Source organism: Lasioglossum baleicum, unplaced genomic scaffold, assembly GCF_051020765.1.
Source record: "Lasioglossum baleicum unplaced genomic scaffold, iyLasBale1 scaffold1889, whole genome shotgun sequence".
NCBI lineage: Eukaryota > Metazoa > Arthropoda > Insecta > Hymenoptera > Halictidae > Lasioglossum > Lasioglossum baleicum.
This window is the reverse complement of record NW_027470948.1, coordinates 15,000-30,884: the sequence shown is the minus strand read 5'-3', so window position 1 is coordinate 30,884 and position 15,885 is coordinate 15,000. Positions and strand designations below refer to the sequence as shown.

The 15,885-nt window shown below is 46.2% G+C and overlaps 1 protein-coding gene across 1 annotated transcript; it reads right to left on the bottom strand.

Annotated features, from left to right (window-relative positions):
- Window positions 1–6: 6 nt before the first annotated feature.
- Window positions 7–15,650, bottom strand: LOC143221081 (E3 ubiquitin-protein ligase HERC2-like; the record flags this gene model as incomplete). The annotated part of the gene is given in 11 exon segments (XM_076446610.1): window positions 7–595; window positions 714–1,023; window positions 1,129–1,452; window positions 1,539–6,452; window positions 6,585–9,577; window positions 9,998–14,272; window positions 14,373–14,610; window positions 14,613–14,629; window positions 14,859–15,069; window positions 15,180–15,380; window positions 15,458–15,650. Coding segments are annotated over 11 exon segments (14,265 nt in total), but the record flags the coding sequence as incomplete, so codon positions are not given.
- Between the last annotated feature and the right edge of the window lie 235 nt (window positions 15,651–15,885).

Genomic DNA, 15,885 nt, shown 5'->3' with positions numbered 1-15,885 from the left:
TCTGGCTCGTTTTACTTGTATTCGATTCAACTCTATTACTGGACCGTGTTGCCGATCTCTGACCATCGTTGCTTGAACTACTTTACGAAACGTTGCTTCTTTGATGCTGTATACTAGCATAGGTGCCAATTTGCTTAAGCTGACGGAACCGCTGATTGGAAACATTGGCAAACACGGGCAAAGTAATTCGGCGAAATGATGAAGAAGTACAAGCCGGTTATGTAAGACCGGAAAGGGGAGATCCTTTACCAAATCGTACTCCATTGGCGTAGTAGCAGGCATTCTACTCTGAGTAGCTTTCATGGTACTCCATGCTAAAGTGTGAGCGCTGCCACAAGCAACGCGAGTTATTTTTTTACCCTGCAACGCCTGAACCAATCTCGGTCTTTGAAGCGCGCTCGTCGTTCCATCGCCCAACTGACCTTCGTCATTGTCTCCCCAAGTAAAAACTTCTCCTTTATCGGTGCAAGCTACGCAATGCAAGGAACCTGTCGCTATAGAAATGATTTTCTTTCCCTGAAGAGCTGCTACCTTACGCGGTCTTCGCACATGATCATCTGTACCATGACCGAGACGATGGTAATCTCCTTTACCCCTGTTTGTGCGTAAAATATAACTTTAAGCTGTTGTAATCGTGCAAAGATGATAGAAGAAATATTTAACGCGTTGATAATTGACATTATCGAACGGTCAGAGATCATTGGAATTCTCACCACGTGTATATCGCTCCTGATCTTGTCAAGGCTACCGAAAATTGACTGCCACATTCGACTTTAATGACCCCAAGGCCTGCTAGAGATTCGATCTTCATCGGAATTTTACAGCCGTCGCTACCTCCCCTGCCTAATTTTCCGTAATCTCCGTCACCCCAACTCCAAACGTTATCATCGTCGGTAACGCAAAGGGTTTGCGCGTCACCGCTTCCACACGCTACGTCAATGACCTTGTAATCTTGCAAGGCTTCGACTAATTTCGGCATCAACTGATCTTCGCTATCGCCGTGACCTAGTCTTCCATATCGACCTGAAATCGACCGATAGAGAACGCGTTTCAGTTTTTAGCCGATTTTTGTTTTTTTCTTCTTCTTTCTCCTTCTATCGTTTTAGTATCGCTTTCAACTTTGTTTACCTTTTCCCCAGGTATAAAGCCAACCGGCACTTGTGATCGCTGCGCTATGATGACCCCCGCAAGCAATGTCGGCAATCTCTGTACCCAACAACTCTTCGATCAATTTCGGTCGATCGTAGGACAACCTATTGCCGTGTCCTAATTTCCCGTCGTCGCCTTCTCCCCAAGAGTAGACATGTCCTTCGGAGCTTAGAGCAAGGCAATGTTTACCTCCTGAATTAACGGCTACCTTCTTAACGAATACATGCTGGATCGATTCCAATAGAGTGGGTACCATAACGGAGTCCGTGCCGCCGATTCCTAAACGGCCAACGGCACCGTAACCTAAGCGCGCGACAAGAAACAAGATGATCGCGAATGAAAGAAAAGGCGGGGGATAGGCGAAGGAAAGAGAAGGATTGGTGGCTTACCGGTTGCGTAGACTTTACCATCGGCAGTGACCGCGAATAAAGTTTGCTCTCCACCGGTAAGTTGAACGGGCCGAAGAGCGGATAAGCTCTCGCAGAGAACAGGTAGTTTCACCTTTGCTCCCTCGAGACCGCCCAATTGGCCACGATGATTGTGACCCCAACCGTAAATTGCGCCAGAACCGTCCCACGATAACGTCCAATCCTCTGGCCTGCGGTTCAACCATTGTAACAATTGCTCGTCGTGCTCCTGCTTGAATAACTCGTGGTTTTCATGATCCTTCGTGTTTCCCTCTCCGTCCGTGATCATTTCGTTGATCCGCTTAGTAACCTCGAGGCAAAACGCCTTTGGCAGCTGGGTTCGATTAACCAGAGACTTGGCGACCCGAGCGGAAAGGCAGTACCTTCGGAACCAAGACCATTTGTGAATTTCCGAGCAGCATTGCATACCATCCAATTCGAGGTCGCATGCAAGCGCGACGAGTACTTTGAAGAAGTCGCTGTGCATCAATTGTTTTCCACCGCGAACTAACGGATCTTCGTAAGTGTACTGTTTGAGTAACGCTTGAGGTAACGAGCCGAGGAGCGAAGAGAGGGCGACTTCTGGGCGTATACCCGGACCACTGGTGTAAACGACTTGCAATTTCTTCAATGCCCACATTCGTTGCTGGGCAGATAAGACGCTGAGCTGGCTGCACTGAGCCAAGGTGGCGGCTAGTCGTGTCGCGACGCTTCTGTCCAACGTGATCAGAATATTGTCCAGAAGAGACTCGGCGAGCGCAATAGCCGGCTGGGATAGAACTGCTCTATCCGAGACCAGTTCGTGTGGTGCAAGGCTGGCGAGTACGGGATAGACGGTAAATCGCCATCCCCAACCGTTCACCGATCCGTCGGAAGAAAATCTCCATCTAAGCTCGTCGCCCGGAATCCGAATCTCGCCAGCCCATTCGCTCCAGTCTCTGCCGGACTTGACAGCCAGTACTCGATTATTGGCATCCATAACGGTAAGAGGATCATGGCGCCTCTCGGTGGAACAACGCCGATCGAACTCGACTCTAAGAGCTTCTGCACCGGGTATCTTCACGTTACCGGTCAACGTAGTACCGTCGATGTACGGATGTGGACTTTCTTGTACGACAGGCTGCGGCACGTGGCTCCTGTTGCTCGAGTTGGCAACCGTGTCTTCCAATTCCGTGATACAAAGTTCCAATATCATGCTACGAATCGAACGATTGATTTTTGCCAACGCGATCAATATCGAGGATATGGTTTCTTTCGCTCCTTTGCATATCCGATTGGCAACAGCTAATTTCAGCAGGTCGACCAGCATTCTGGCATCTTCCTCGGTTAGGGTGCAGGTGAAATCATCCAAGATAGGATCCGCGGAGATTCCTTCGCCGACTATTTGCGCGTTAGAGGTGAGAGTGGCCGCGATCACGCTCATTGCGCTGCTGGACATCTTGGAGGCGCGCGAGGACAAGCTGGCTGAACTGGACATGGAAGGGAAAACCGCGGTTAACGGATAATCCTCGGACTCGGGGCTCGTCCGTGGGCTGTTGTTCGCTAGATTGGCCAGTTCCGCGGCATTCGCCGGTGCTTCCCCGCCGCCCTGTGCGCTGTCTCCGACATTCTGATAAACATGAGCGTGCCCTCCTGCGGCGGCACTCGATCCACCGGCCACTGTTCCGTCCGGCGCTGTCGTTTCGCTCATCGAATAGCCATTAGGATTACCGAGAGCAACGCGGACCCCGACACCGTTGCCAACCGAGTTGTTCGCTTTTAGCATCGAGTGACTCTGCAATGCCGTGACAACGATGATTCGAGCTTGTATTATACGCAGGGCATTTATCACGTGCTGCAACGCTTGTTGCTTCGCTACGTTACATTCCAATGATAGAATAATACTCGAGAGGGAAGGTCGGTTGCCAGAGGAAGGAATGGAACTGGTAATAATCGTGTCACCGGTACTCACGGTCTCGCTACTGTTCCCGGGTAGAACGGTAGCAGAGGTCTTGGAAGAATCTTTTTCCGCGCTGCTGACGGTGCTGCTACTTTGAAATCTCAGCGAGGTTTGACCCAGTGGATCTTTGGCGGTTGGAAAGGTGACTGGTTCTTGATTGTTGGTTGCCGGTTGATCGGTCAAGACCCAAGCGATACTGTGACTGGAACCACAGGAGACCCGATTTACTCTCATATCGTCCAGTTCGTGCACCAACGATGGTTTTTTGTTAACGATCGTTGTACCGTTTCCCTGTTGACCATGGTCATTGTCACCCCATGCGTATATCTGCCCGGTATCTGTTACCGCCAAACAGTGAAGCGCCCCGACAGCTACGTGTATCACTTTTTTCCCACGAAGTCCTTCCACTAGCGTTGGCTTTCGAACGTGATGATCGTTGCCGTGACCGAGCCGGAAATAATCACCTTTACCCCAGGTCCATACTTCACCGTATTTCGTTAATGCGAGGGAAAATTGAGCGCCGCATTCGATCTGTACAACCCCCAAACCGTTCAATCGATCGACTAGCAGGGGCGTATAACAACCGTCGCTACCTCCTCGGCCGAGCTTACCAAAATCTCCGTCACCCCAAGAGTAAACCGACCCGTCAGCGGTCAGTGCCATTGTTTGCGCGTCCCTGCTGCCGCATGCCACCTGTATCACGCGCTGGCCAACCAGAGATTGCACCAATTTCGGTTTCGATTGCGATGCCGTGTTGCCGTGGCCCAATCTTCCGTACTCCCCGAGTCCCCATGTGTACAACTCCCCGCTGCTAGTTATCGCAGCCGAGTGGCCGGATCCGCATGCTATGTCTCGCACTCTCTTCGACTTTAATAACTCGATCAGTCTCGGTTTGTCCAAAGACACGGAATTCCCGTGACCCAGCTTACCGTCTTCACCTTCGCCCCAAGAGAAAACCTTACCGTCTCGAGTCAGAGCCAACGCGTGCTTTCCACCCGAGTGTACGGCCACTTTTTTGATCACGTACTGATTTAAGAACGGGATAGACTTTGGCTCGCATACATTGCTATCGTCTCCGAGTCCGAGTCTACCATTCGTCCCTTCTCCACAGGCGTACAGTTTCCCTTCCTGACTTACCACGAATAGAGTCTTGCTCCCACCGGCTATGTGAACGGGCTTCAATTTCGAGAGAACTTCGCTGTAAACTGGTAGCTTGATCTTCGATCCTTTCAGCCCACCGAGTTGATCTTTGTCGTTCAATCCCCAAACATAAACGGCCGAGTGCTGCGGCGGCGGTTCCGAGCCGCGCTGCGAGTTCATTTGTTCTTGAACGATCTCCCAGTCCGATGCTAGAAACGAAATCGATGTTGCCAGTTGATTCTCGAATACTTTCCTTTTCCCGATTATCTGCAGCCCGCGTATTTTGCAATCTATCCCTCCGTTTTGGCATTGCTTTATCGCTATTTCGATACACGGGTAATATTCCTTCATATCCTGCAGTAAGAGAACACACGTGTCGGTGTGCCGTACGCTGATCGTTGCCAGTTCTACCAAACTACTGAACGAGTCGCCGACGTTAACCGCTATTAACGATGGCATGTAACTGCTATCTTGCGGATTCACCATTATCTTCAAAGAATGCACCAGTATGCCCGGCAATATTTCCAGACGAATCCAGTGCTTTCCCTGGTAACCGTAACTTTGCCAATAAAGCCCAGATCCGTCCACCAGCCGTGTCGCCCATCTCTCCCGCGAAGAAACGCTCAATGTTCGTATGCACTTTGACCAGTCGTCGATCAGAGACGATTCCGTATAATCCTGCCTGTGATACCTTCCCGGCTTGCCGGCGTACACGGCTGCCGAGCCAGGCTCCGCGATTCGATTGAACCCGTGCCGGTGACACCGTTTCGTGTAAAAGCAATTTTCGCAAAGATTGTAACTCTCGCAATACTTACATTTGAAGCGAGGGCCGGATATCGGTAACAGGTGACAAGAATTACACGAGACCGAATGGTGACAGGAAGGGACTCGTTCCATTTCCATCGCACAGCCAGTCCAACCGCTTTGCTGCGGAAAATCCACCGACACGTCTTTCCCGTTGTTTATTATAGCTTTAACCACTCCGACGCTTTGATGGTTTACCAAACCCCATTTATACTTCGGTACGGTCACCGACGCTTTCACTCGAACTTTGTCGCCAATTTTCAGCGTGGCTGGTCCTGGTATCGTTGGCGGATGCCCCAGAAGTTCTATGTTAATGAATCTTACCCAATACGTACCGCCTTTGCGTTGCCACGCGACTTGCACGTTCAAATCGTATAAACCTTCCGAGTCAATTTTTATCACCTGGCCAACGTCACCGTACTCCACTTCTTCGTAACTTTTGCAACATCGTACAAGCATACCCGGTATTAGATTGTCCCTCACGTAGATCGCGTATTCGTCAACCGACAAAAAGTCCGAACGTTTCATGTAATTTGGCGGTACCATCGAGGAGGGAACAGCGTCGTGTGTCGACGGAGATTCGTCGATGTTTTCGCTCGTCGAATCCTCCGCATCCGATAATCCATAAACGCTCGACAAAGTTTCGCTGTCGCTCAATGCAGCATCCGAATTTTCAAGAAGCCAGGCAACCACATTTTCCGCCGTGATAAAACCAACGGCCGTGCTTAAGCTTTTCATCGCAAATTCCACGCTTCTCTTTGGAAAACCCATTTCCGTTAATTGCGCCACTAGGGGACTCATCGGCGAAGGACTTTTCCTCCCGCTGCTTCTACAGTGTTTCCTCTGACTAGACGTCAATGATATCAAAGAACAGTCGGATGCCGGGGAATCGGGTTCCGAGAACGGACCTACGGCTGTTACTACAGCCGCTGCTGACGCAGATCCCGATGCCGATGCCGAAGCCGAGGCCGATGCCGATGCCGATGCCGAGGCCGAAGCCGATGCCGAGGCCGAGGCCGATGCCGATGCCGATGCCGATGCCGAAGCCGATGCCGATGCCGATGCCGATGCAGATGCAGATGCCGATACTAATGCTGACGCAGACACGGAAGCCGATACTGACGCCATTCCTGTCATCATCGTCGTCGTCGTCGTCGTCGTTGTTGTTCCTCGAATCGGGGAATGTCTCAGTTCAGAGGCTAAATACTGAGAAACTGCTAGCGCAGCTTCTTCCAATTCCTTACGTTTGAATATAGGCTTCAATGGTTGCGGTCTTGTAGCTCGTATAAGCATCTCCTGAAATAACGTTGTTCGTCTGCTGCGACAACTATCTCTCGCATCGGCGTTGCTATTAGTACCGTCCTCGTAATTATCCTCGTTATCGATATCTATGTTGACGACGTTACCGTCCACGCATTCGTGATTTCGAATAGCCCCGCCGCGATTCTCTAACTTGTCGTTGTTATTGTTGTTCTTATTCTTGTTACTACTATTGTTACCGTTATTTCTGACACTGGCGACTAGGCTAGCTCTAACGTTATCACGATCATCTTCGTCGTTCTCCTCGTCCTCGTCGTCGTCGTCGTCGTCGTCGTCGTCGTTGTTGTCATTGTTCTCGTCGTGATCCTCGTCGGTACGATCGACGGTAACGGCGCACTTCGCTATCTCCTTGTTCCACTTTTGGACAACGTCGACAACCTCGCAGGCATTCTCCTCGTCGATATGTTCATCGTTGTGATAATAGTGATGATAATGCCGGTGGTGGTGGTGGTGATTGTGATAATGGTTGTTGTTGTTGTTGTTGTGATTGTGATTGTTGTTGTTGTTGTTGTTGTTGTTGTGGTGGTGATGGTGGTGGTGGTGGTGGTGGTGATGGTGGTGGTTGTTGTTGCCGCCGGTAGCGCTGTTAATCACGTATTTCAGTATTTTTCGCAACTTCGTTTGATAATCTAACATAGTCTTTCCAGCGTTCAATGCAGCCAGCTGTTGCTGTTGATTCCGCAGAATAGACGCGTTTACCGAGCCAGCTATTATCGGCATGCCGTTCGGTCTTTTGTCCATTCCTCGATGACCTAGCAGTAAATTAGCCCAAATGGAGATAAAAGAGTCGGGCAGCGGCATCCGATCTAAACGAAACTTCTCGGAAAGCCGTCTCACCCCGAAAAATGCAACTTTCTTACGCGTATCAATATTATGATCGTCGTGTATCTGTACGATGACTTTCGAGTGTTTGGTAAATTTGCACACAGTACCGACCTGTCCGTCGACGTCGACCAAACCACCGATCCTAGGTCTATCGTCGAGTCCTCCGATGACGATAAGCGCCGCTATCACCGTATCTTGTATGTTTACGCTGTTTTCTCCACCGTTCTCGTTTAATTGTATATGAAATAACGGGCCGTCGCTTAATAAATCGGAGGCAAGTGATAATTTCGAGGTGAGAAAAACGTTCAAAGAGGCATTCCATTTGGAAAGAGAATGCAGGTATCTAATCAAGGAAACAAGCTCCTCGACCACGGTGGAACTGTGAGAAGCGGTCAACGAGACGCGACATTTATTCGAATAGAGTTCAGAGATGATACCCAAATCGCAGCTAAGCGCAATGTGCCCCAATATGCGAAAGATTTTTTCCAGAAGAGGTATCTGGCTGGGGCTGTCGGCCGACCAAGAGGGAAGAACGGCAATCAGTAAACGTACCGCCATGATCTGCTTCTCCAGATCTGGATTTCTTTGCTCGGCTATTATGTTCAAGAGAAAATCGATCCACGGCTTGGTGCTCAAAGATTTACAGAGTTCCGTAGACTTGGCAATCGCTCTTAATAAGCCGAGTGTTGCCCAAGTTTTATGATGCTCCTTCGCGAGTTGCGAGTTTGTGTTAAAGTCGGGCTTGTACGCAGAGGATATGATACCGCGTAACACAGAAGCCAGTATCTTTATGGCCGATGGGATCACTCTATCTGCCTCGATGCCGCAACAAAGCAGGAGAACGCGGAGCACGGTAACCGAAGCAGATTTTAGACAAGTAGTCGGGTGGACATCCGTCAGATTATTTCCCCCGTCGACTTTAGCCAGATCTTGCGGCGCTGAATCGATGTCGCTATCGGTCTCGGGTGGCGTCGGCGGTTCAGCCAGCTTTAAATCGTACTTTCCTTCCTTGCCCATGCGATACGAATTCGCAGTCCCGTTGTCCCATTGCACGCGAATCCATCCATCTTCGCCAAGTTCCCCGATCACTCGACCTTCTCCCGGTGGAGGTCCGTCTTGATCGCCCCATTTCCAGTCAACACCGCGTACTACCCTTGTACCAATTCTCATCAAACCTGCCAATTCCACGCCGGTTAATTGAACGCTTTGTGGTTTACTTTTCTCTAGACTGTCCTCGTATATCACCATCACTGGAGCATCCTTTGGTTTTGCATCCACGTCCATATCCGTAACAGCATCCGTATCTATCGACGGTCCTATTTGTCTTAGCAATGTTAAAATACTCGATACGCAGCCAGAATTGATTAATAAACCAATCTCATTCGCGTGCTGATAATTAGTTAACATACCCAATATTGTCAGTAAGAACCTTGCTCTAGGCAACTTCCGCAACCAAGTATACGTCCCTTGATTCAAACTGCTTTTATCGTTGACCTTTGGTTTGCTCGGTAATTCTGCTTGAATCACGTGTGTTCGCAAAGCCTGTACCGCCCAAGAAATTATCTCCGATTCAGCCAAAATGATCTTCGACTTTTGATACGGAGTTACCGATTCGATATTTTCAAGGCAATGCGTTATTCCATCGGCTAAAGATTTATTTTCATGAGACAAACCAAGCCAACCGTTTAATAACGAATACTTTACTGATGTTATTAAATAATCTTTCTTCAGCAAGTGCTGCATCATAAGAATTCCTTGTTCGCGCAACTTTGCACGCTGCATCTGACAATACATTGCTCGACGTAGAGTTTCCACGTCTCCTTCATCCTCGGTAATCACAAAATTTATGATATTGCTCATCAGTTCGCTCGAATCGATACTCAAAGTTTTGTGTTTTATCTTCTCTGTAATCTTGGCAAATGATTTTTTGCTACCTGATAAATTCTCCAATCTCGGGCTATTTGACGAGTGTTTCACATTTCCTTCTTTCTGTGTCGAAATTGCTGTTGTTGTAGTCGAGGTTGTATTTAACATCTGTGTCGTAATTGTCGACGTGGTCGTTGACGTTGTTGTTGGCGGCATTGTTGCTGTTAACGTTATCATTGCCGACGAGGCCGTCAACGTTGTCGTTATAGGTATTAATGTTGGCGTTGGCATTGGCGTCGGTGCAAGTGTCGATGTCGGTGTCGGTGTCGATGTCGATGTCGATGCCGATGCCGGTGCAGATGCCGATGTCGATGCCGATGTAGGTGTCGGAATTGGTGTTGGTATCGATATCGGTGCCGGTGTCGGTATTGGTGTTGTTGTCAGTATCGGTGTCGATATCTGTGTCTGTGTCTGTGTCTGTGTCTGTGTCTGTGTCTGTGTCTGTGTCGGTGTCGGTATCGGTAACGATGTCGATGTCGATGTCGATGTCGATGTCGGTATCGGTAACGATGTCGATGTCGATGTCGGTGTCGGTGTCTGTGTCTGTGTCTGTGTCTGTGTCTGTGTCTGTGTCTGTGTCGGTGTCGGTGTCGGTGTCGGTGTCGGTGTCGGTGTCGGTATCGATGTCGGTGTCGGTGTCGGTGTCGGTGTCGGTGTCGGTGTCGGCGTGGATGCCGGAGTCGGTATCGGTGTCGGCGTCCGTGTTAGCGTTGGCGTCTGCATCTGCTTTGGTATCGGCGTTGGCATTGACATTGTCGTTGTTGCGATCGTTGGCGTCGTCATCACCGACAATGTCGCGTTCGTTGTCGCCATCGTCGTCACTGTTGTTGCTATTGCAGCTGACGCGGTTGTCGTGATCGATGATATCGGCGTTACCGACGTTTCTTCGTCAAGTTTATTCTTCAATTTCGCATTCTGTATCGATGCGTTCAATATATCTTCTGGTTTACTCGGTGAACCCCTATTTCTTCGAATATCTCTGATTACCATTTTAACGGTTTTCCGAAACTTTGCCATATTGTACAACAATTTCAAATCTTGCAATCCTTTGATTTCGTAACTAGTCGCGGATCTTACCTCGTGCAAGAGGAATCTACATTTCTCTTGTGCAGGTGCGCATACCTCCTTGTAACTTCTATTCTGTTGTTGCCTAATTCGAATTAAATTCCATTTAGTTTGATGAATCGCTCTAATCACTTCTGCCAGTTGCTTCGTGAGTTTCGGGCTGTTTTCATTTCCCGTTTCTTGATGATCTATCAGATTTATTGCCTGATAGCCCAAAGCGAGATGCTTTATAATGACCGCCATTAAAAGTCGACTAACTTCTTCAACGGGATCGTCACCGCAAAACTCGGTATGCGCTAAAAGATTGTTCGCTTTTGAATATTTGTCGATTATCGTTAAAAAAGAATGAACCTGTGCATCTGTTCTGTGAGTCTCAGCCAGGGCATAGATGAACGCCGTAACTCGGTCGTCTTCTCGTCGTTCTTTCTGTAACTCGTTCTTCGTACGAATAGGAAGCGGAGGTTCAGTCGGCGAATTGGCGGCCGTCGATGTATTACTTCTAGCTTCTCCTTTCTCTTCTTCGTAAGGATTCGGCGGTTGTAAAACTTGCAATCCGCCTCTAAAGAAATTCGCATTTAACCAACGACCGGCTTCCTCTTCGGCGGTTTGTAACGGTAAGCTCTGCCGCATCCTATGAGCGTGTAAACCCAAGAGAAAACCTAAAGCCCTTTCCGTGTCAAGCAAACAGGAACATACATCCATTACGTCGATCGTAATCTCGGTGTTCTCCGGCTCGGAATGACAATAGTGACCGACAAAATAAGAGTCCATTATAGTTCGCGGTAGTTGACCACGCGAGATGTTGGTCTCCGCGGCAGATCCTTCCCAACCGACAACAGTCCGCTGAGGAGCTTCCAGTGAGTTCGATCTTCCGTCCAGTCGAACATCTTGAACATCGTACACGTTATTATTCACTACCACCCAAAGGCCACCATCGCGATTGTGATTTTCCAAATCGGCCCAGCGAATAGCCGAAGGTTCATCCGAAATTGACATTTTATTGCTATGCTGCGGAGCTATAATGCCTGGCCAGGACAGATCGTCTGTCTCGTTTCTCTCGATCGTCGGTACCAATTTATTAAACCGATCCAGCGCATCCAACATCGGTGTTATTATCTCCATCCAATTCATATTGAGCAATAATAACGGATAGTCGAGTTGCAATAAAATAAGACAAGTGACCAGTTCGGGTAACAAAACGTTAATGACGTCACTTTTTAGAACAGTGCTAACGAATGCAAACTGCTTAATACTGGTATTGGCTAATTCGGCCGCGAATGACATAATGTCGGTTACGTGAACACAGATCTGAGAGAGATATTTCTTCAGAAGCGACTCTGCTCCAAGCATTTCCTGGTCGCGTAACTTTTTCGTTCCGATATCATTGATACACTCGTATACTTGAGCAATCAGTAGTCGTTGAAATTTTAAAAGAAGATTCAAACTCGGAGAATTGTCGTTTCTTCGCGGCTCCTCGTAATTGCGAAGCAACTGCTGAGTGACCAGTAATCTGGATTGCGTAATACAAGTGCCGTTCTTAATTAACTGTTTCACCAATTGCAGCAACGATATACTCGTGTTGTTCTTCTCCGAATTGAACTCCTTTGCCTGTTTCGCATCAGCCGACTTACTCCCATTGTTGCTAACGAGAAATTCCTTCTCATCCGCGAGTTCGCTCATTTCCGCTTTCACCGCAGTCTTTAACGCCAATTCCAGACCGCCATCTGCCATTAAGCTAGAAACTAGCAGATCTGCCATAAATTGTTGACCGTTGTTATTAGCGTGTATTTGCTCGAAATTACCACAATTTGCTTTCGACAAGAAATTCGATAATGTTTTTGCGCGTTCGTTCGCTGTGGGCAATAAAATGCTCCAGCCAGTTTGTAAAACGGCTTGGGCTGCTTCTTGGATAGTCGCTAGAATACCGGTGTTGCTTGCAAGCATAACGCATCGTTGCTTCAAAGAGTTTAATAACGGAGTATTGGCCAGTCCGACTGATTTACCCTCGATATTGTGAGTTATCATGGTATGTAGTTGTAATCGGATCAAATTTAACGTGGCAACCGCTAAACACTCGCGATCCTGGGTAGGTGGCCGAGTGCCTGGTAATCCTTCGCATGCCTTATTCAGCAATGTATCCAATAATCGAAAGGTCTCTTCGCAGATATCTACGACAAAAGCTACCCTATTGGCGATCGACCACGCGGATGTGCATAACGCAAAACTTTGCGTTGGTCCACAAGCTAAACCGATCACGTTCTTCCCCGACAAGGTCGGGCAAAGGATCGGTTCGGGCACAACGGTGCCCAATGCTGGATCAATTTGACCATAATCGTTTCTACCCCATCCGTATACCAGCTGATCTTCCGTCAACGCCAATACGTACAAATTTCCTATGCACAATTCTTTTACCTTTTTCGTTTTCAATGCTTCGATCGCTTTTGGATATCTAATGTGTTCCTCGTTTCCATGTCCCAATCGATAAGCTTTCCCCTGTCCCCAAGTATAAACTTCGCCATATGCAGTCAAAGCTGCAGAAAATTGCTCACCGCAATATACTTTTGCCACGTTTATGTCCAACAATTTATCAACTATCTTTGGGGTCTTGGATCCGTTACAACTTCCTCTGCCAAGCTTACCATAGTTACCATCACCCCAGGAGAATACTATACCAGACGCTGTAACGCATAACGTTTGAGAATCTCCGCTTCCACATGCCACATATACAACCATATGTCCATTTAGAGCAGTCACTAATACGGGAATCGGAACATTGTTTACATGTCCATGACCCAATCTTCCGTAACTCCCTCTTCCCCAAGTGTATAATTCACCGTTTGAACTGAGAGCTGCTGAATATGTACTTCCGCACGCTATAAATGCAATATTCTCCTCAGCTAATGCCTCGATTAGCTTTGGTTCGTCATACCATGCTCTGTCTCCATGACCTAGTTGTCCGTCATCGCCATTCCCCCATGAATAAACCGAATTATCTTGGGTTAAAGCCAAATAGTGGCTACCATCTGCATGGGAAGCGATCATCGTAACCGGCTTCTCTGAAAATCCATACACTCTTTGAAGATATTGCGTTTCTGAACCGTAATACATCATATAAACATTCCCGTTTATCGAAAGAATCATCAGAGCCCTCTCTGTGCAACAAAGCTGTTTAATGCCAAGCTCTGCAATCGCATCGCAATAAAATGGCGAGGATCCGTTGCCAAATTTCACGCTTCCCCAAGCTAAAACTTCTTGGAACGTTTGACTTTGATTTTTCTGAAATCTATCGGTAATAATAGGAGGTAAAAGAGGAGTAGCTAATCTACTCAAATTGCACATTATTATAACCGCAGCTTTTCGTAAATCTACGGATGTGGAATCATCTTCGGGAAGTCTCAAATATTTCAGTAAAACTTCGCAAGGACCTGGTGTAGAGTTCATGTCGGTTCGCCTTGATTTAGAAGCTGGTATCATATTTAACCGTCTCAGCAGCGGTATCAACGGTGCTGTGCTACCAGGTGGCATTACCCGGTTATCTTGATGCTTATGTTTACTACTCAACTGAAGTAACAAACAAACTGAATCTAATAAACTTGACAATGTAGCCCTCTGTGTTACTAATTCTAGTAACAAACAAAGAGCTGTATGCTGATCAGCTATTGGAATAGGATACCGTGATCTTTCGTTAACTATATCCCTAAAAACGGAGCAAGAATTTTCGTATAATTATAATATAATAATAAGTAAATAACAAAATATAATATTAGAATCAATAAAGTAATAAGATTGTAAAATACCCTGTAACAACTTGTCTCAAAAATTTCGCTGATCGTTCCACTACTTCTAACCATACTTGAGAAACGTTAGTTTCATTGAAAAGCGTAGCTTCGGGCAACGATTGTAAAGCTTCTAGCGACTCAGACAACAGCTCACTACAAAATTCTATATCTTCTCCAGATCTCCACGCCCGTCTTAAATATGCAAATGAAAAATTTAATGCTGCACGAGATCCCACACGTGCTAAACCCAATGTTGCTTCTCATTCGGTCTTACGCTAAAATTATATTCATGTTAAGTATATTTACTTTTAATATATCGGTATTGCATGTACATTTTAAACATATTTTTAAAAAATCGTGATATAATCAATAATTAATAATCAAAGCGCGCATGTAAACACGCATATAACCTTTATAATCTAAATATATTCGTGATATTCGAGATATTGTATGCAAGACGCTTAAACAGTTCTACTACTTCAATCTTAAGTTTGATTATTGTACATTTTTTGTAACTTAGTAGTAGGTTTCGATGCTGTTGAATTATCTTTAATTTCCTGTGGTCTATGACGAGACAGAGCCGTAAAATATCGTCGTGCTACAACCAAACGTTGTCTCAATCGTGTAGCAGACAAAGTACTGTTTGCAACTTCATAGCATAATTTTCTTTGCTCCTTGATTAGCAAATTAATACATGTTGTTAAATCAGAAGTAGCTAAAAAAAATATTTCAAATAAATTACAAATGTTTTACGAGAAGAAAATATTATATCCTTTAAATGTAATATTTCACGCAAAAGATTGACATTAAAATAAAATTTATTACATGGTTGAGAACCCCAGAGCCAAGAATCCATTATATGTTCAGCTATTATACTTTTCTCTAGATTTGAGTTTGTTCTTGCTGCTTCTTCTTCGTCTAATTTCTGACATGGTCCACAGTTGCAACCTTGTTGTGGGCCACAAATTCCATTACAACAAAAACATTTTAACACGCCCATGTTGCAATAATAATGGCCACTTTTACCTGAAAATATTAAAATAACAATTAATACAACTAACTGATTTTAATTCGAAAAGGTTTTAATAAAATTCTTTCGGTACCTTTCCTAGCTATTATGCCAGCTGCATTAATTAAGCCATCGCTAAAAGAACCTACAATTTCACCGTCTCGTACCATTTCGTTCCAAAGTTCTGCTAAACCATCTCGATAAAGTAAACGTTTCAAATCTGTTTTGAGCCATTTTGCATCTAATCGAATTTCTGGCCTCATTATGATATCCAATTGAATACTCATGTTAATTTTTGTATATATAATAAATTTCTAAAAGTCATTCAATTTTAATGCATAAAGTTATATGAAATGTACTCGTGAGACTCGACTGAACTTTTCTCATTATAACATATATACTGCGTAAATCTATTGTATAACATTCTTCTGTTTTTGCTTCTTTTTAAATAAAATATTTCCAATTCCGATTAAATAAAATGAAATTTTAAAGAACCTTTAAATGAGTCACAAAAGTAAATCT